General features: G+C 41.1%; 1 protein-coding gene across 1 annotated transcript; it reads right to left on the bottom strand.

Moving 5' to 3' along the window:
* Positions 1-569: 569 nt before the first annotated feature.
* PQLC1 (PQ loop repeat containing 1) lies at positions 570-15,301 on the bottom strand (the record flags this gene model as incomplete). The annotated part of the gene is made up of 3 exons (XM_008946461.1): positions 570-682; positions 4,705-4,838; positions 15,148-15,301. Coding segments are annotated over 3 exons (401 nt in total), but the record flags the coding sequence as incomplete, so codon positions are not given.
* Between the last annotated feature and the right edge of the window lie 5 nt (positions 15,302-15,306).

Raw genomic sequence — 15,306 nt, 5'->3', positions numbered from 1 at the left:
AAGCAAATTAAAGAACATAGATTTCAAAACTCAAACTGAAGACTGGAAGCTCTCACCACATTTCTTACTAATTCCCAAACAACAATTTTGAGGCTGCTCCTGTTAAAGACAGGAACAAGCCAGAAAATTTCACAAGGATGCAGGCATTCTGCTTGAACATCAAGTGTTGTTGGGAATTTCTTATCTAGCATTCTGAACAATACTGAAAGTTACTCCTGTACTTTTCATAGTTTGCACCAGTCAGTGCTTGTAGATGAGGAACATGAGACTGAAGAGATGGATTGCTGTATCATCTAATATTTCACTTGTCTAGCTTGGGGGAAGGAAAAATGAAGATATCATTGAGACATCCAGCAGTGAGGTGAATTCAACTCCCTTCAAAAAAAATGGTTTCTGAAATAAGACTTTAAAGCATCTTTTCCTCAATGAAAGTTAGAAGTGGTGAGTGAAAAATAAAAAAAAAGAAAATCATGCACCAGATTTTAACACATCAAGAAAAGGTAATGCAAACATTCTCTATAGAAATGATCATGCAATCATTTCTAAAAATGGTTACAAAAAGTAGCAAATCATGAAATATGTAGTTGACAGGACAACTTCATGCAGAATGGGTTTGTAAAGTACATACCCAGATAGGATCTCTTGGGAGGTGCTTTGATTTCTTCATCCTTACTATCTGCAGCTACATAAAAAAGAGTTGAGGAGAAGGGGAGAAAAAAAAAAAAAAGGAAGGAAAGACAAACAGACTTGTATGATTAAATGCAACAGTGGGTCTTTTAGTTACAGTTTAGTCAGTTAGTACATTTTGCTTATAGAAAAAATAATATCCAAAACAAAACATGCCAGAAATTTTAGTCTCCATGCTTTCTATAAGGCTCTCACCCAATGTTAAGAGAGGGTGGAGCAGTACCAAGTCCCAGCACAGTCTCAATGCACCACCCAACAGCAATGTACCTGGAGTGACAAAATGATCGCTTAATAACAGTGAAACAGCTTAACTCTAAATACTTTACACAAACAGACAAAACAAGTTGTCACCTCAGCAACACAGAGTGGGAAGATGCGTGTATAATCAGCTAAGACAACACAAGTTACCCTGCCTCCTGGGGAAAACTGTGTTCCAAAATAGCTTCAAAAAGTCTGAGCTGAAGCCAATCGTATCAAGGACAAAGTAGACCCCATCTGCAACCATTCTGCACACAAGATTTTTTCACTCTAGCCTTCCTCTGCCAATTCAAAACCACCTGTTATACAAGAGTGCTTTCCAGTGCCAAAACCAGAGCTCTTCAAGGGATCAGAGGGCTATAATAAGGTACAAATTATAAAGCAGGTTAAGACGACCAGCAGTTGGAAGACAAAATTGAATGACCAGAGGAAATTGTCTTCATGTAAAAAAAAAACAAAACCAAAAAAACAAACCCAAAACCAAACCCAAAGCCCATGTTCTACTTCAGGAGCCTGAGCTGTACTATAGGACCGTTTTTAACAAACACGGTCCAATGGTTTTAATTATAGTTCTACACTCAGGGTGCTCAAAATTTGTCACAATGTTTTGGGCATAACTGAAACTGTTTCTTTGTGGGAGAGAGGTGGAAGGCTCATCTGGGAAAAGAAAAATAGGATTCTTCATAGAATGCTCATCTCTCCAAGAGTATGAAGAGACTACTCTGGCCTGCCAACATTTTCAGGAGTGACCAGATGATTTCAGCTGTCTATCTGTGAGCACCTTGCTTCAGTCTCCTCTTGATTCTCAAGTCAAGACATGGCCCATGCGCATTTTGCTTTTCAACACTTCTGTCTCTAGCGTGGTAGTACCATCATGACCCAGAAATACCACAACCTGAACAAAACCAACTGTAACAAAAAGAACTACCACTGAACTTCGAACCTTTCTGTACTGAGCCAACAACACAGCTGCACAGATACCACCCTTAAAAGTGGGCAATGAATAAGGAGAACTATTGTTACCATAACAATGGTACTAGATCTACATTAAAGCAGTCAAGATGCAAGTAAAGTGATATTAAATAAAGGATAAAAGATGAGGAGGTATTGTTCACGCCTGCCGATTTCATCTGAAGACACCTTCACTTAGCTTCCAAAGTATTCATAAATAGTATTCAGGGGTTTTTGTTTGTTTTCTTGTTTTGGTTTGTTTTCTCTTCCAATTCAGAATAGTTAAAAACAGGCTATATAGTCCAAATTCAGAAAGTAATAGAACAGTTGGCTATATAAAGAGGACTTATTCTGTCTTCAATCATTACACGTAATTGAAGAAAAATCTTATGCAGTCAGAACAAAAAGTTAGGGAAGGGAGCAGCAGCACAAGATGGGCTCTGCCACTTTCGACTTACTTTCACACTGCAAGACTAAAAGGAAGTGGGGTAAGACCCATAACTGAGAAATAACTGAGAGAAAAAATAGAAGATTATGCAGGTTTTCCTAGTAAGTTATCTATATAAAGCATACAAGAAATAATCAAACATTACTGGAAAGAGTTGAGAAAGACTATTTTTCATGCTATGATAGTTAAGCTGTGACAGTATAAGCGTTTCAATTGAACAGCTTTATGGCCATGTTCTGAATTGCTGTTGATATATATTTTAACCCAGTAATACTAGAAAACAGGCTAGAGAATACACAGCAAGCTTGTCAGGATTAGAAGAGACTAATTGTAAGTAGATTCCTTCTGAACTAGGTATTAGTTAAGGGACCTTATCTATGAAAATAACAAAAACCAAAAGGAAAAAAGGCAACTCCCAAATAATTCAAAACACAGTGGCAAATGTATACTGAAGTGACTAGGGAAAAATACCATATTTTATAGTAATACAAGAAAACCATAGACTCCCTTCCATTGAAATACTCTATTCCATCCACTTTCTAAATATCTTGGATTATTTTGCAGGAACATTCAGAGGATAGAAGGACATAAATTAAAGAAGAAAAATGTTTAAATTTAAGACCAGATATGTGAGAAATAATAAATTATATTATCACACAAATTGTGCACCTTCCCCTCAGGACTCAAAGTTAATCAAAAACACTGACTTCAAACCTAGCTTCTCACTGTCACAGTCAGTTATCAGGAAAGTAAGTTCGTACACCGATTTATCAGCTTGTCTAGATCACCATAAAACTTGAAATAAGATTAGGTGTAGGATTAGAAACATGGATCTCACTCCTACTCCTACTGTGCTTGAAATAGAAACCTATGTTTCTACCTTGCTTGAAGAGTCTTAAATGCATTTATGTTTATTTTGAGCCACTGCACTATAGTTGGCCTTACTAAAAATCACAGGTAAGAAAAACATTTTAGCACTTCTCAAAGTTTGTGGGAGGATGCAAGCTTTTTGAGGAAAACAAAATTAAGGCCCACAAGTAGGTAAAAATCAATCTCTAGCTAACTAAATACATGGCAAGGTGAGTTTCAGGCAAAAAGGAACAAATTACACAATGCAACCTTGAAGAGATTCCATTACTTGGTAAGGGAAGCCTAATCACCTTTTATGAGAATGTATGTGTTTCAGGAAGAACTGTTTTAAAGAGTGCTGTATACTAAACTGAACAGCCTCCCCTTTTGTCCAAAGGTTAACAAGGGACCCTGCAAGAGTTAATGTGCACACGGAAAATTTCTCCTCAGAAAAGGCAAACAGAGAAACCTTTCTGCCACTGCACAAAGCACTAGCACAGAGTGCAAAGGAGGGAGACAGCGTCCATGCCCCTTCCAAATGCTCTCTGGATTTTAACTGCTGCTAAATCTGGCTGAAAGTAGGTTTTAATACGCTCATCCTGCCAGACTAACAACCCTTGTTGAACACAACAGCTTGTGTTTGGGAGTTGGAGGAAAGCTCTTCTTCCACACGAATTCACTTACCTGAATAGTTCCACACTATGCTCCACAATGAGCAGGAATGGAAGTAGCTTCCTCAGCTATAACATAAACTAACCTACTGCACAGCCAGTAGCTGTTGCCTTCTAATGATGGCTGTGGAACTCTGATCAGACTGCCAATTATTAGGAAGTGAGGGAAGACAACAGATGGACAGGATAAATTATACAACCATATTGGCAAAACAACTGACAAAAAGCTGAGAGCAATAATTCTGATTATAAATTTTGATTATATTAATCAAAGTTAAAAATGTGAAAGTTTCCATATATCATAACTAATCCCTCACTAAAGCCCAAGGAAATGGTTTACAAAAAGACAGTTTTTCAACTATGTTATGGAAGCAACTTCTACTTTGACAGCAAATAACTCAGTAAGTAGAAAATAAATTATGTACAAAAGTGTTTGCAACTGCAAAACAACATTTTGGATAACTGTGTACAATCATACATAAGAACTTGGTAGAAAGTACAGCTGAAGAAGATACCTTTTTATTCTGGAGAAGATCTTAAAAAACAAACAAACAAACAAACAGGCTAGTACAAAGGCATAACAGCCAGCTCTATATTCAAGGCATGGTGTGAAACACTAAGGGGAACTCTGATTTCTAGACTGAACCAAGACTTGTCTGGAATAAAACTACAGATTTACACATTTATCTGGAAAAAAGCAGTTTCAAAGACGTAGTTCAGGAAGTGTTACACTGAATTATCAAGAAAGGAGACTGAATTCAGACAGAACTTTTGTCTAAAATATAGCAAACCATGCTTTCAGAAAGGCTTATCCTGTGAAAGCCAGTTCCTGCCACTAACCTGCAAAAGAGCGGCGTTTTACGTTTAGCTCATTGGAGACACGTACTTCAGTGCACAGTTTCAGCATCAGTAACATAGTGATGATCATGATAATGCTCTGCCACAGAAGAGGAGATTCAAAACGTCTTCCAAACCTAAAAAAAAGGAAAAGAAAACACATAAAACATCTCAAAGATGGCAAGCGTACTCACTTTCATTCCTTGATCCTGTCTAAGCACCTGAAAAAGGAAATCCTACCAGTAACAGGTATGAAAGGCTGAGGAAGAGGAAGTCACCAGTGACAGAATAAAGAGGGGGAATGTGTCTTCACAGCAGGGAGTAGTGGAGAAACACCTTGTGGAGAGGTACAATCACCGGTGCTCCAAGGTGATAGTCTGGCCACTTTACATACAAAAAGAACCAAACAAGAAGAACCTGAGGACTTGAATGAATTTAAACAAACCCAGATATCTACCTCAACGAATTTGCACAGCCTAAACTTCTGAACTTTAGGAACTAGTACGCATGCTTAATGAACTTACACATAGTAACTTCTCCTCCCAGGGGAGGCATAAAATGGAGTTAATGAGACACAGGATGTATGATGAGAAGGGGGGTACATGCTGAGAGGGATATGGAGTAGGCGTACCGGGCAGTCTGTACACTCCCAGTACCTCAGCCAATGGGGAAAGGAGGAGGGAAATTTGCGGCCAGGAAATTAGGATAAAAAGGGGGCTGTGTCCCCCAGAAAAACTGAGAGACCTCACGGGATATGCCCGTGGACTCTCCCTTTATTCAAATAAAGTATACTTTACAGGACTGCTTTGTCTCCTATTGGAACATCGACCTCTGGCAACGGCATTTTCCGCACACAAGCCAAATCCAGATGCACGTACAGTAGCTCAGAGCTATAATTCCCTTGCAGGAGTTTCCAAAAGCCTTATTATAACAACCTTTGCAAATAGAATTTCTTATGCTCGGGCTACTTCATGGTAGAGCTCCACGTTGGTGAGACCCAAGTAGGCTTACTATCATGCTCTCTCACAAAATACTGCATTTCTACTACAGCCATTTCACCACAGACTTTTTTGTTATGAGTCAACTAATAAGGAACAGGAGAGAGACTGGAAAATCCTTGACTAGCTTCCCCGGAAATCTTGTGCAGAACAGCCAAGTAGCCCACACCAGTGAAAATGGCCAAGTATTTCCTGCCTCATGGCATACAGCTAAGGAACAGTAACAATACCTCGAGCGTCCACACCACTAACAAAGACATCACCAGCTGCTACTGGAAAAACAGTAGTTCCATGTATCTTAATCCCTCCCTTCTTTCTACCATCGATGGACTTGTGGTGGGCTACATGAGAGCCATTATCTTAACAAATCTGAAGGATGCTATGAGGAAGGAAAGGAAGAACACAACTGATGCATGCAATCGCAGGCAGAGCACGCTGCAGATAAGGCTTGCACTACACCAGGAAAAAGTGCAGGTGAGCAGAAGTTTGGCCCAGCCTATGCTTCATACCCATGATCCCAAAGCTCATTCAGCCTGTGTTGCTGACTGTGGCCAAGTTCCTCTGAACTACTAGAATTCACTTTTATATTTGTCTCTTATTCAAGAAAGGAGAGGAAAAAAGGGAAAGACAAAATTACAGAGCAGTTAAAACTGTATACATCATGTTTAGAAAAAACAGCCCCAATTACAAATGCATTTGCATGTAAAAATATAGTAATGCATTTAAGAGAGGCTGAGCTAGAAGCACAATAAGCTAGAAGCTATAATGATGATAAATCCAGTCACTGCAAGGTTATTTTCTCCCTGCTGATGAGATTACTGGCCATTCAGTAATGGATGCCTCACAAAAGTATTGCTTGTTGTATAGACATTCACCAACTACAAACACACATAAACTGACCACCAGCTATCTGATCATAACAATTTGTTATCACCACAGGGTTACTGGAAATGAGACTGGAAATACTACTGCAGATCCTCTACCTCTTAAAAAACTGAAGAAAAAAAAAGAAAGTAAAAGAAGACTCATAACACACAAAAGAAGTTAACTGGAAACTTAAAAATTCTTACAGGGACTTCAAATGACAATGCACAACACCTGTAGAATTTTTTACAACCCTCAAGTCAAAGACAGCAACTGTCACACAACAGAACATACTCAAGTGAAACATCTCACCAAGCACCAGTCCCCAAACTGAGTCTCGCAGGGGACACAGCGCTCTAAGCTAGGTCACACCTACAGGAAACCAAAGAGCCGCCAAGGAGACCAGTAGGCAGAGCAAACAGGACACGGCCGAACAAGACTGCAGTGAATACTAGTGTAAAGGATCACTATAGGGTTCTTGAAGCTCTAAAAGTAAAGCCAGAACACTCATTTTGCTCAGGACCTCGGAAACAAACCCCACTCTACGCTGCTTGCTGCACGCGATGCTGCTGTTGGGCCAGCCAGCGCCAGGCTAGTTCAGTGTAAGACTCCCCAAGCCAGCGTGCTCGAGGAGCAGCGGGAGGTGCAGGCCCCGCAGGGAGCGTGCTTGTCGTGTTCCACTTGCTTTCTGCCTCCCAGACACTACTCCTGCCTTTGCCTAAGCAGGAGCAGGGAGGGGAGGAACATTACAAGAGATTACCAGAGAAAGTTGAAGCCTTAGGCTACTAGAAGAGGCTTGCGAAAAAAAGACAGCTTTGACTCCTGGGGATGAGAGGAGTCACGATCATTCTTCTGCATGTTCACCCCACAACTGCAACCTTAGGTGACAAAGCAAAGAAAAGGGACATCTGTGGTATTCAGGGAACTCAGACTTTCCATGTCAAACTACAAAGATTCAAAGAGGGTTTCACTGTTTACTTAATACTGTAAAAACAAAATAACTCTTTTCCTGTACTAGTCAAACATGCAAATAAAGGTGGGGAGTGCCTTACATTTTGTTAATATTGTAACAGCCTTAAAACAATGCATGAGTGTTCAGGGTGATAAAGACAAGAGAAAGGAATGTTCAAGCCAGAGCACAGACTAACTAGTCATTGAGAAAACTATGCAATTCCATCCATACGACTCAATCCTGTTGGAATAATCCCGCAGTTCCAGTCCTGAGCCTACACAGAGCAAAAACCAATTGTGCAGAGGAAGCACAAACTAGGCCAAACACAGCAGGTTTGCTTATCTCTTTTCCCAAGACATCTCTGAAAAGAAACTGGCTGCTGTTGGTGCAACCAGTTCACCATCACTCTGACCACAGTGTTTCCTCCTAAACTCCTGGACACCATTTGGCTTCCACCTGCTGGCTGCTGTCCTAGCAGTGTCCCATGTGGGGCACTGCCTTTGGCCTGTCTTCTGTCCATACATGGCACCATCTTAGCTCACGGAGGCAGTTCCACTCACCATAAGACTGAAAACCACCAACATTACTACAAGCTTCATTGCTCTGGGTCAACTTTTCTGGCTCTTTGGGAAGTTACAGATTCTAGGCGACATGGAAAGCAAGCAGGATACTGTACATACCACCAGGGCCACGACAGATATCCCAAGGCAGCAGCATGGCAGCTACCTTGAAAGACAGCCACCACAATTACAGAATTTAATCAGCAGAAAGAACAGGAAATAAACTAGTTTTACTACAGGATCTCTTGATAGGAGTTTCTCCTTGACAGATAAGCTTCCAGGAACTTTATGAAGTACCCAAAGCAAGCTTCTTGCTTGAGCATACTGAATCCTACTACCTTTACTTTTTGTACAAGAGAGCAGAGCATTTTATCCTTACTCTCTGACACTTACAAAAAGGAGGAGGAATTGTGTAGCTTTTTTGCTCTCAATATCTGAGCAAGATCCCACCAGCAGGCCATGCGTAACACAAGCTTTCAAAGTTGCAGTCACTCTGTCAACTTCGTTTATAGCACCATTCCACCCTCCCCACACGGTAAAAGCTGTCAAGATTCATTTTGGTCACAGAATTCTAAAAGCAAAAGTTTCTCTTTCCCACAGGAAGCCCTACAGACACCACCGGCCCACTATATGAAGCTAAAGCAACATCAGGAACCTGATCCACAAGTAGCACTGTAGGTGGTACAGCAAAGGAAACAAATATGTAGGAACCTACCCTACACAAGAGCAAGTCCAACATTTTCCTATGAAGTACCTCCAGCTGCATATGTGTCTCAGTAAACATCTACTCCTAACAGGGAGCTCATTCCACTGACTCTGGCACAGAGAGCTCCCAGTTCTACTGACATAGCAGTTTTCAGAACCCACTTTGTTCCAGATGAACTAATGTGAAGTGGCATCCTGGTTTTGGCTGGGATAGGGCTAATTTTTCTTCTTAGTAGCTAGAATAGCGCTTTTGGATTCAGTATGGGATTTGGTATGAGAAGAATGCTGGTAAGTGGCAGTGCAGAGACAAACCCTTCTGTGCTGCTGAATTACGGCAAGATGATGCTGCTCAGGTAGAGAGCCTGGTTGTGAAAGTACATCATGCAGATGCCCATGTACCCAGGAGTCGGGCCACTGAAGAACAACAGGTGGGTCAGGCTGCTAAGATTAACATGGCTCAGGTAGATCTGGACTGGCAAAACAATGGTGAAAAACGTACAGCTTAGTTGGGGCCATCACACCTCGTGCCATCAAGGAAGGGATGCAAAAATATAGATGGGCTCAGGATCAAGGGGTAGACTTGACTGTGGACACTGTTGCACATGTTATCCATGCTTGATCCTGACATGTTCTGCATTCAAGTGAAACAGTTAGAAACTTTGACATGGATGATGACAGTTAAAATATAAACATGGGGAGGCCAGCAAATTGACTGTCACACTCCCAGAAACCCCACACGGCAAGCATCATGTGCTTACAGTGGTGGAAGCAACCACCAGAGGGTTGGAAAAGTGTGCCGTGGCCCACAGCCCATGGAACAATATACTGATGTTTTTAATTGTTGCTGAGAAATCAAGGACTTTTCTATGTCCCACGTCTTACTAGCGTGCAAGTGCACCAGAGCTGGGAGAGAGCACAGCCAGACCAACAGACCCAAACTGATCAATGGAATATTCCATATGATATGACATCATGCTCAGCATACAAATGAGGTCTGGCCAAAAGGCTGGCTTACTCTCTTCCAGGACTGTGTTTCAGGATTTTCTCTCCTCCAAGACCACATGCTAGGAACAGGCCTTGGTCAATGGGTGGTGAGCAATGCATTGTGCATTGGTATGGAAAGCAATGGGTGGTGGAACTTTCAAACACTGGGACAAACTTCGCAAAAGCCACGTGGCTAGTCAACACTGAGGATCTGCCAATGGAGCTGGCCCTGCCAAGTCAAACTCCAACATACTGCAGAAGGGGATAAAGCCCCTGTAACACACATTAAATATGTGCTGGGGAGGACAGTCCGGGTTATTCCTGCCTCAGGTAAAGGTAAACCCATTAGTGGCACTCCTTTTGCAGAAGCATAGGAATCCAACACGTAACTCATGGGGATTTGATTTTGGTTGAAAATAGCCTGTGTGATGTTCAGTTCTCCCCCATTCCCTGGGACAGGGAAGGGTGAGCAAGCAGCTGCATGGTGTTGGGCTGCCAGCCAGGTTTAAACCATGACAAAGGGGTAGAGGGTTACCTTTGTTCAAAAGTAACACACTCCATAATTTTAATCTTTTTTTCTGACTGTCAGAACTTGCTTCCACAGTATGTCTTAAGGCCACTACTTTGTAAAACGCCCAAAATTGGACAGTTTTATTTTCTGTTGTTTGCATTTCTATGGTGTCGCTGTATGAGGTTTAGGCCAGTGGCCCACAGAATTGCATCTCAAAAACTTTGAAACTAATATATTCCTGGAAAACATACAAACCATATTCTACTACTACAGAAAACATTTTATGGACTGCAGAAGAGGGGGGAAAAAAAAGTCCCAAAATCTCTGGGAATAGCAGGGAGCATAAGCACTTTTGGCTGAACTCAAGGTACAAATAAAAATGCTTGCTCCTTACTTCTAAGAAATCTGCAGTTGCCTTTCCTCTATTTATTCTGATTTTAATATTAAAAGAAACTATAACTGATCTCATCATAAGCCCTGGTTATTAAAAAAAAAAAAAAAGATATAAAAGAGAGAGCAGAAATAAAGGGAGAATTCACAAGCTTTTCTGCATCCTCCACCCCCAACAGATTACACAACTCTTGCCCACTTTTTTGGTCCTGTTCTTCCTCATGACAACGCAAAGCTAGTTAGCTGACAGACTCCAGGCCACATGAACCAAGATAGCCAGCCCACAACCGCAGAACAGCCTAGGACAGCTTAATCAGATGATTCATCACCTCAAAGCTCAAGCATCACTAAGACTTAGGGTATCCCTTGGATATTTTAAAAACCAGTCTTCAACGAGAAGTCAGAGCTAACTCTAGCAAGTACAATAAGACATTAGCTAAAAAAGAGATGGTAATGAAGTGTTTTATTAAAAACGGAGAAGGGGAAAAAATTTATATCATATTTTTGGGGGCAGGCCATACATCTTCACATGTATCAGAATTACAAAGGCACCGAGTTTTGCACTGCTGCTGCTTCTTTACCTGAAGAAGATCTTGTCCAATCTCACCAGTCCAGAAGCTGAACTGAGTGGAGAGAGAGAACGGCCTGTGGGGTCTGGAGAAGACAGACAGGAGAAGCAGTCCTGACAATGGCAGAAGGACTGGAACAAAGGAGCAGCTGATACCAATAGCAAATCATGACTAGGAGCTACACTGGCACCCCAAAATAAACTCTGCTTTGAAGCACTATATAACAACAGATTATTACTAAATATAAAGCTAAGCTGGTATTGCCTAGTCAGCACAAAATCTGCTTTTCACACTGGCAAACAGAGACTTCATTGTGTGATGCTGTGAGCACAGACTGCCTGATTTTTTACCTTTTTTTTTTTTTAATAATCCTCTTTCAAAGGACTAACAACTTTGCATACAGCCAACATACCGAACCACAAGTTCAGTTTGCAAGGACAAACTTCTACTTTCTTTTTCCTAAATAAACACCATGTATGTTTAAACAAAGCAAAGTGGAATCATGCCCACTGCTATCCATGTGCAGTTTTCATTCTTGCAGACTGGTTCTCTCCTAGTGCTTTTCCACAAAGTTCTGGAGTATAATTCATTGTTGGAACAGAGAAAGGCCAAACACACAAGTGGAAACAGAAAAGTCTCTTTAAAGATGACATTTTAAGACACTGTGAAACAGAGAAGCATGAAAAATTACTTAATGCATAATGTTACCATCATCACCAGCAAATAAAAGTTCTTTGAGCACACCCTGAAACTACGGGATTAGGTGTGAAGACGACATGGAGGTGAGGCATTGCACTGAGTCCTCCTGTCTTTAAAAGATGGCTTACCCCTGGAGACAGTCTAATTGAAGGAAGAAAAACTGTGAAGATAGGTAACTGGAAGCAGGTTTGTTATCCTTGGCCTCTGTAGCACTTTGTTGATTGCCTGCTGTCACAGTGCCATACAGCACCTGCAATTCTATTGACACAAAACACACCGAGATTAGGAGGTAACTATTCTTTTTGGAGGGGAGACAAAAGGTCAAACTTCACCCCCTGCAAAACTAGACAAAAAAAAAAAATCCAACGGGACCTCTGAAGTACAGTTCTACGACCATGCAGAATCTGCCAGTTCACAAATGGGAAATGAAGGAATTGCCCCCACATCTGAGGTGACAAAGTATAGTAGAGTCATAGGGGAAAGGTAAGGTCAGGTCTGTTATGAGTGACAGAGAAAGATCAGTACTACTCAAGAGTGAAAATCTAGAAGAAACATGGCATAAAAGGCAGGACCTGTCTGTTCCTGTTGCCTATGCATCTGAAATATGTAATATTCCATCCTGTGAGCCTTAAATTCAAGAATATATAAAATTCAGGGAAAATCTGGAGGTAACAACAGAAACAAATTGTAGAAACATCTTTGAAGTTAAAAAAAAAGCCACCACAAAATATGAGCCATGCTAAGAAATAATTAAGGCCTGAAAAGCATGACAATAGTTACTTTAATATGAAATTTTACATTTTTAAGGCATAACATTTTAAGTACTTATTTTTGGATCAGGGTGGAGGGGAAGTGAGGAGGGATGAATCTGGCAGAAATCATACACTTAATAACCAGGGGTAATGAAGAGAAACTAAAACCAGTGGAAAACAGCACCTATATGTCAGTAAAGTTTTCAGAAAACACTTGGATTAAGGTCTGGACTGGTTTGCTAAAGGGAAGGAGAAGCACTCTTATGAACTGGTACTCTGAAAGCCAGACTGGGCAAAAATTATACACAAAACAAAATTACTTGTAGGAACAGTTCTGTTCTGGCACAATAGATCAAATTATTTAATGATTTTTTTAATCAATATTTAAAACAAACTAAACAAAAACCTTCTAATTCCCTCAGATAAATACACATACAAAACAATTCTGCTGTTTATGTCAAATATTCTCGAGTGCTCCCAGATAATATATCATCTATAGGTAACATCAAATAACTGCTGTAAAAAATGAATTGCCAAGCTGCTCTATGGGTGCATTTTGAGCATGTTCACATGAATCAGAGGCTCTTGCTCTGCTATCTTCTTTTAATCATCCATATGCCCAAGGACAATATCTCAATGCTGCTTTCATGACTTCTTGGTGTTTATAATGAACTACCAGGCACGTCTAATCTTTGTTTGTAAAGAAGCAAAATATTTTCTCAGGGGACAGTGAATTATCATTATGCAAGTCATCTTTTCTGTCCTTTAGTTCAACAGAGCTAGAAAGAGATGATTTGTAGAAAGCACAGGCAGAAAGGCTTCTGCAGGCTGATGCCTGAAACAGCTGCCCCTACAAGTGGCTGCTCCACAGGCGAGCAGTGTGCCTTGCACTCCCCCGCAGCCAGACACACCTACGCAGGGGCTGCACGAAGCCATCCTGGACCACCACCCAGCTCCAGGATGACCAGTCTACACACAGCTACTATGTGTCAGGGTGTGTAAAAAAAATAATCATCTTATCAATATAACTACATTCTCTCTTTTCTGAAGCGCTTACAAATCTGTTAACATAAATTTTACCTTTACACTACAGAGTATTTATTCCTTCGTGCATGTCTGCTAACGACATATACTTAAAATCAATTCAAATGAAAGACCTTTCAGTTCTTCCACAGACTAAGTCTCATTTTACAGATGCACTCACCCAGTTACTGAGAAACTGCTAGCACCTCCATTCAGGTGCAGATCATTTGTGTATTTTAACTACCTCCAGTGAAACAAAAAATTAGACCATTGCTATTTCTCAAACTGTCAGCTCCAGCTTTCTACATCTCCGCCCCCTGCAAGTTCTTCTACTTTCCTCCTGCTCTGCTTTTCTCCAGCAGCTGCTCCATTCACCTCTCCCCAGGAAAACACGTGTCCAAAGCAACAAGTAGCTTTGATCTAGTGATGATGACTCAGTTTGACTGTCAGCTGTGGCCCCAAGAAAGGTTTCCCTCTTTTCTCTGCTCCAGCACAGCAATTATTGCATTTTTTTATGGAAGAATCCAGGAGTGTCCTCATGCTTAAAGACACAGGGGAGCTTTAAAAAGATACTGGAAACCAACAACACAATGTAGTCTGTTACCTATCAGTTCTTCATAGACTATAAAGCAGTATTTTGTAGTAAAAATATTCTTAGAATAACTGTGCTTAGTTACAGTAATTTCCCAGACTGTTTCATCTGTGGTTTCTCAAGTCTATTCCCTGTGTTGTAGAATCTACATTATAAGAAGTAATGAAGAATCTAAGTTAATAAAATTCATTCATAGAAATCACATCCTAATAATATTTTCTTTGTCCAGCAGCACAAGACCTAAATATGAAAACAAACTTGCTTTTAAACTTTAGAAGTGGTGTCGAAAACAACCCCATTTGCTTTGAAAGATAGCCCACCTTTCTGCCTGCTTATCAAATGAATGTTTTCATCCGCAGATGTGCATGGAGCTCTAAAAGTAAACTCCTTCTGAAGCCAGCTGGCACCCCAGGAAAATGCAACATATGGCAAGTGTCCCAATGACGTTAATACCAACTAGATACTAGAAGAAGCGTGCAGGACTGTGGCCTTCACTCTGAGAGCGAAGACAGAGGGACAAAGGAAATGCAAAATACAGTCAGCAAGAGAAAAAGATCTGACTGAGAACAAACCGCTTTTCTCTACCAGCAGGTTAAAAAGTTGCATCTTGGAACATCAGAGCGCTGAGAATCAGATCTGGCAAGGGTAACAGCACTCCTAAGCCCAGGTCATTTCACTCAGTGCAGATTCACTCACGGGAAGACAGTACCTCGCTCTTCAAAGACAGGGGGAAAAGCATATAAACCACACTATTTCCCAAAATATTCCAAGTCAAAGCTGTACAACCAGCGAGCAAGAACCTTTAGAACTGAGCAGACACACACGCACAAACACCAAAGCAACTTACCAAAAAAGTATCCGCAAGATGTTTGCGATCAGCAGCACCATGCAGACGTAGGTGGAGAAGCCCTCGGCGTTCTGCGTCCGGCGGATGTCCCGGTACTGCGGGACGTAGGGCACCACGCCGCCGAACACCATGGCCCCCGCCGCGCCCCACGACACCAGC

Source organism: Merops nubicus, unplaced genomic scaffold (assembly GCF_000691845.1).
Source record: "Merops nubicus isolate BGI_N331 unplaced genomic scaffold, ASM69184v1 scaffold19490, whole genome shotgun sequence".
Classification (NCBI taxonomy): domain Eukaryota; kingdom Metazoa; phylum Chordata; class Aves; order Coraciiformes; family Meropidae; genus Merops; species Merops nubicus.
This window is presented reverse-complemented; position numbering and strand designations above follow the sequence as displayed.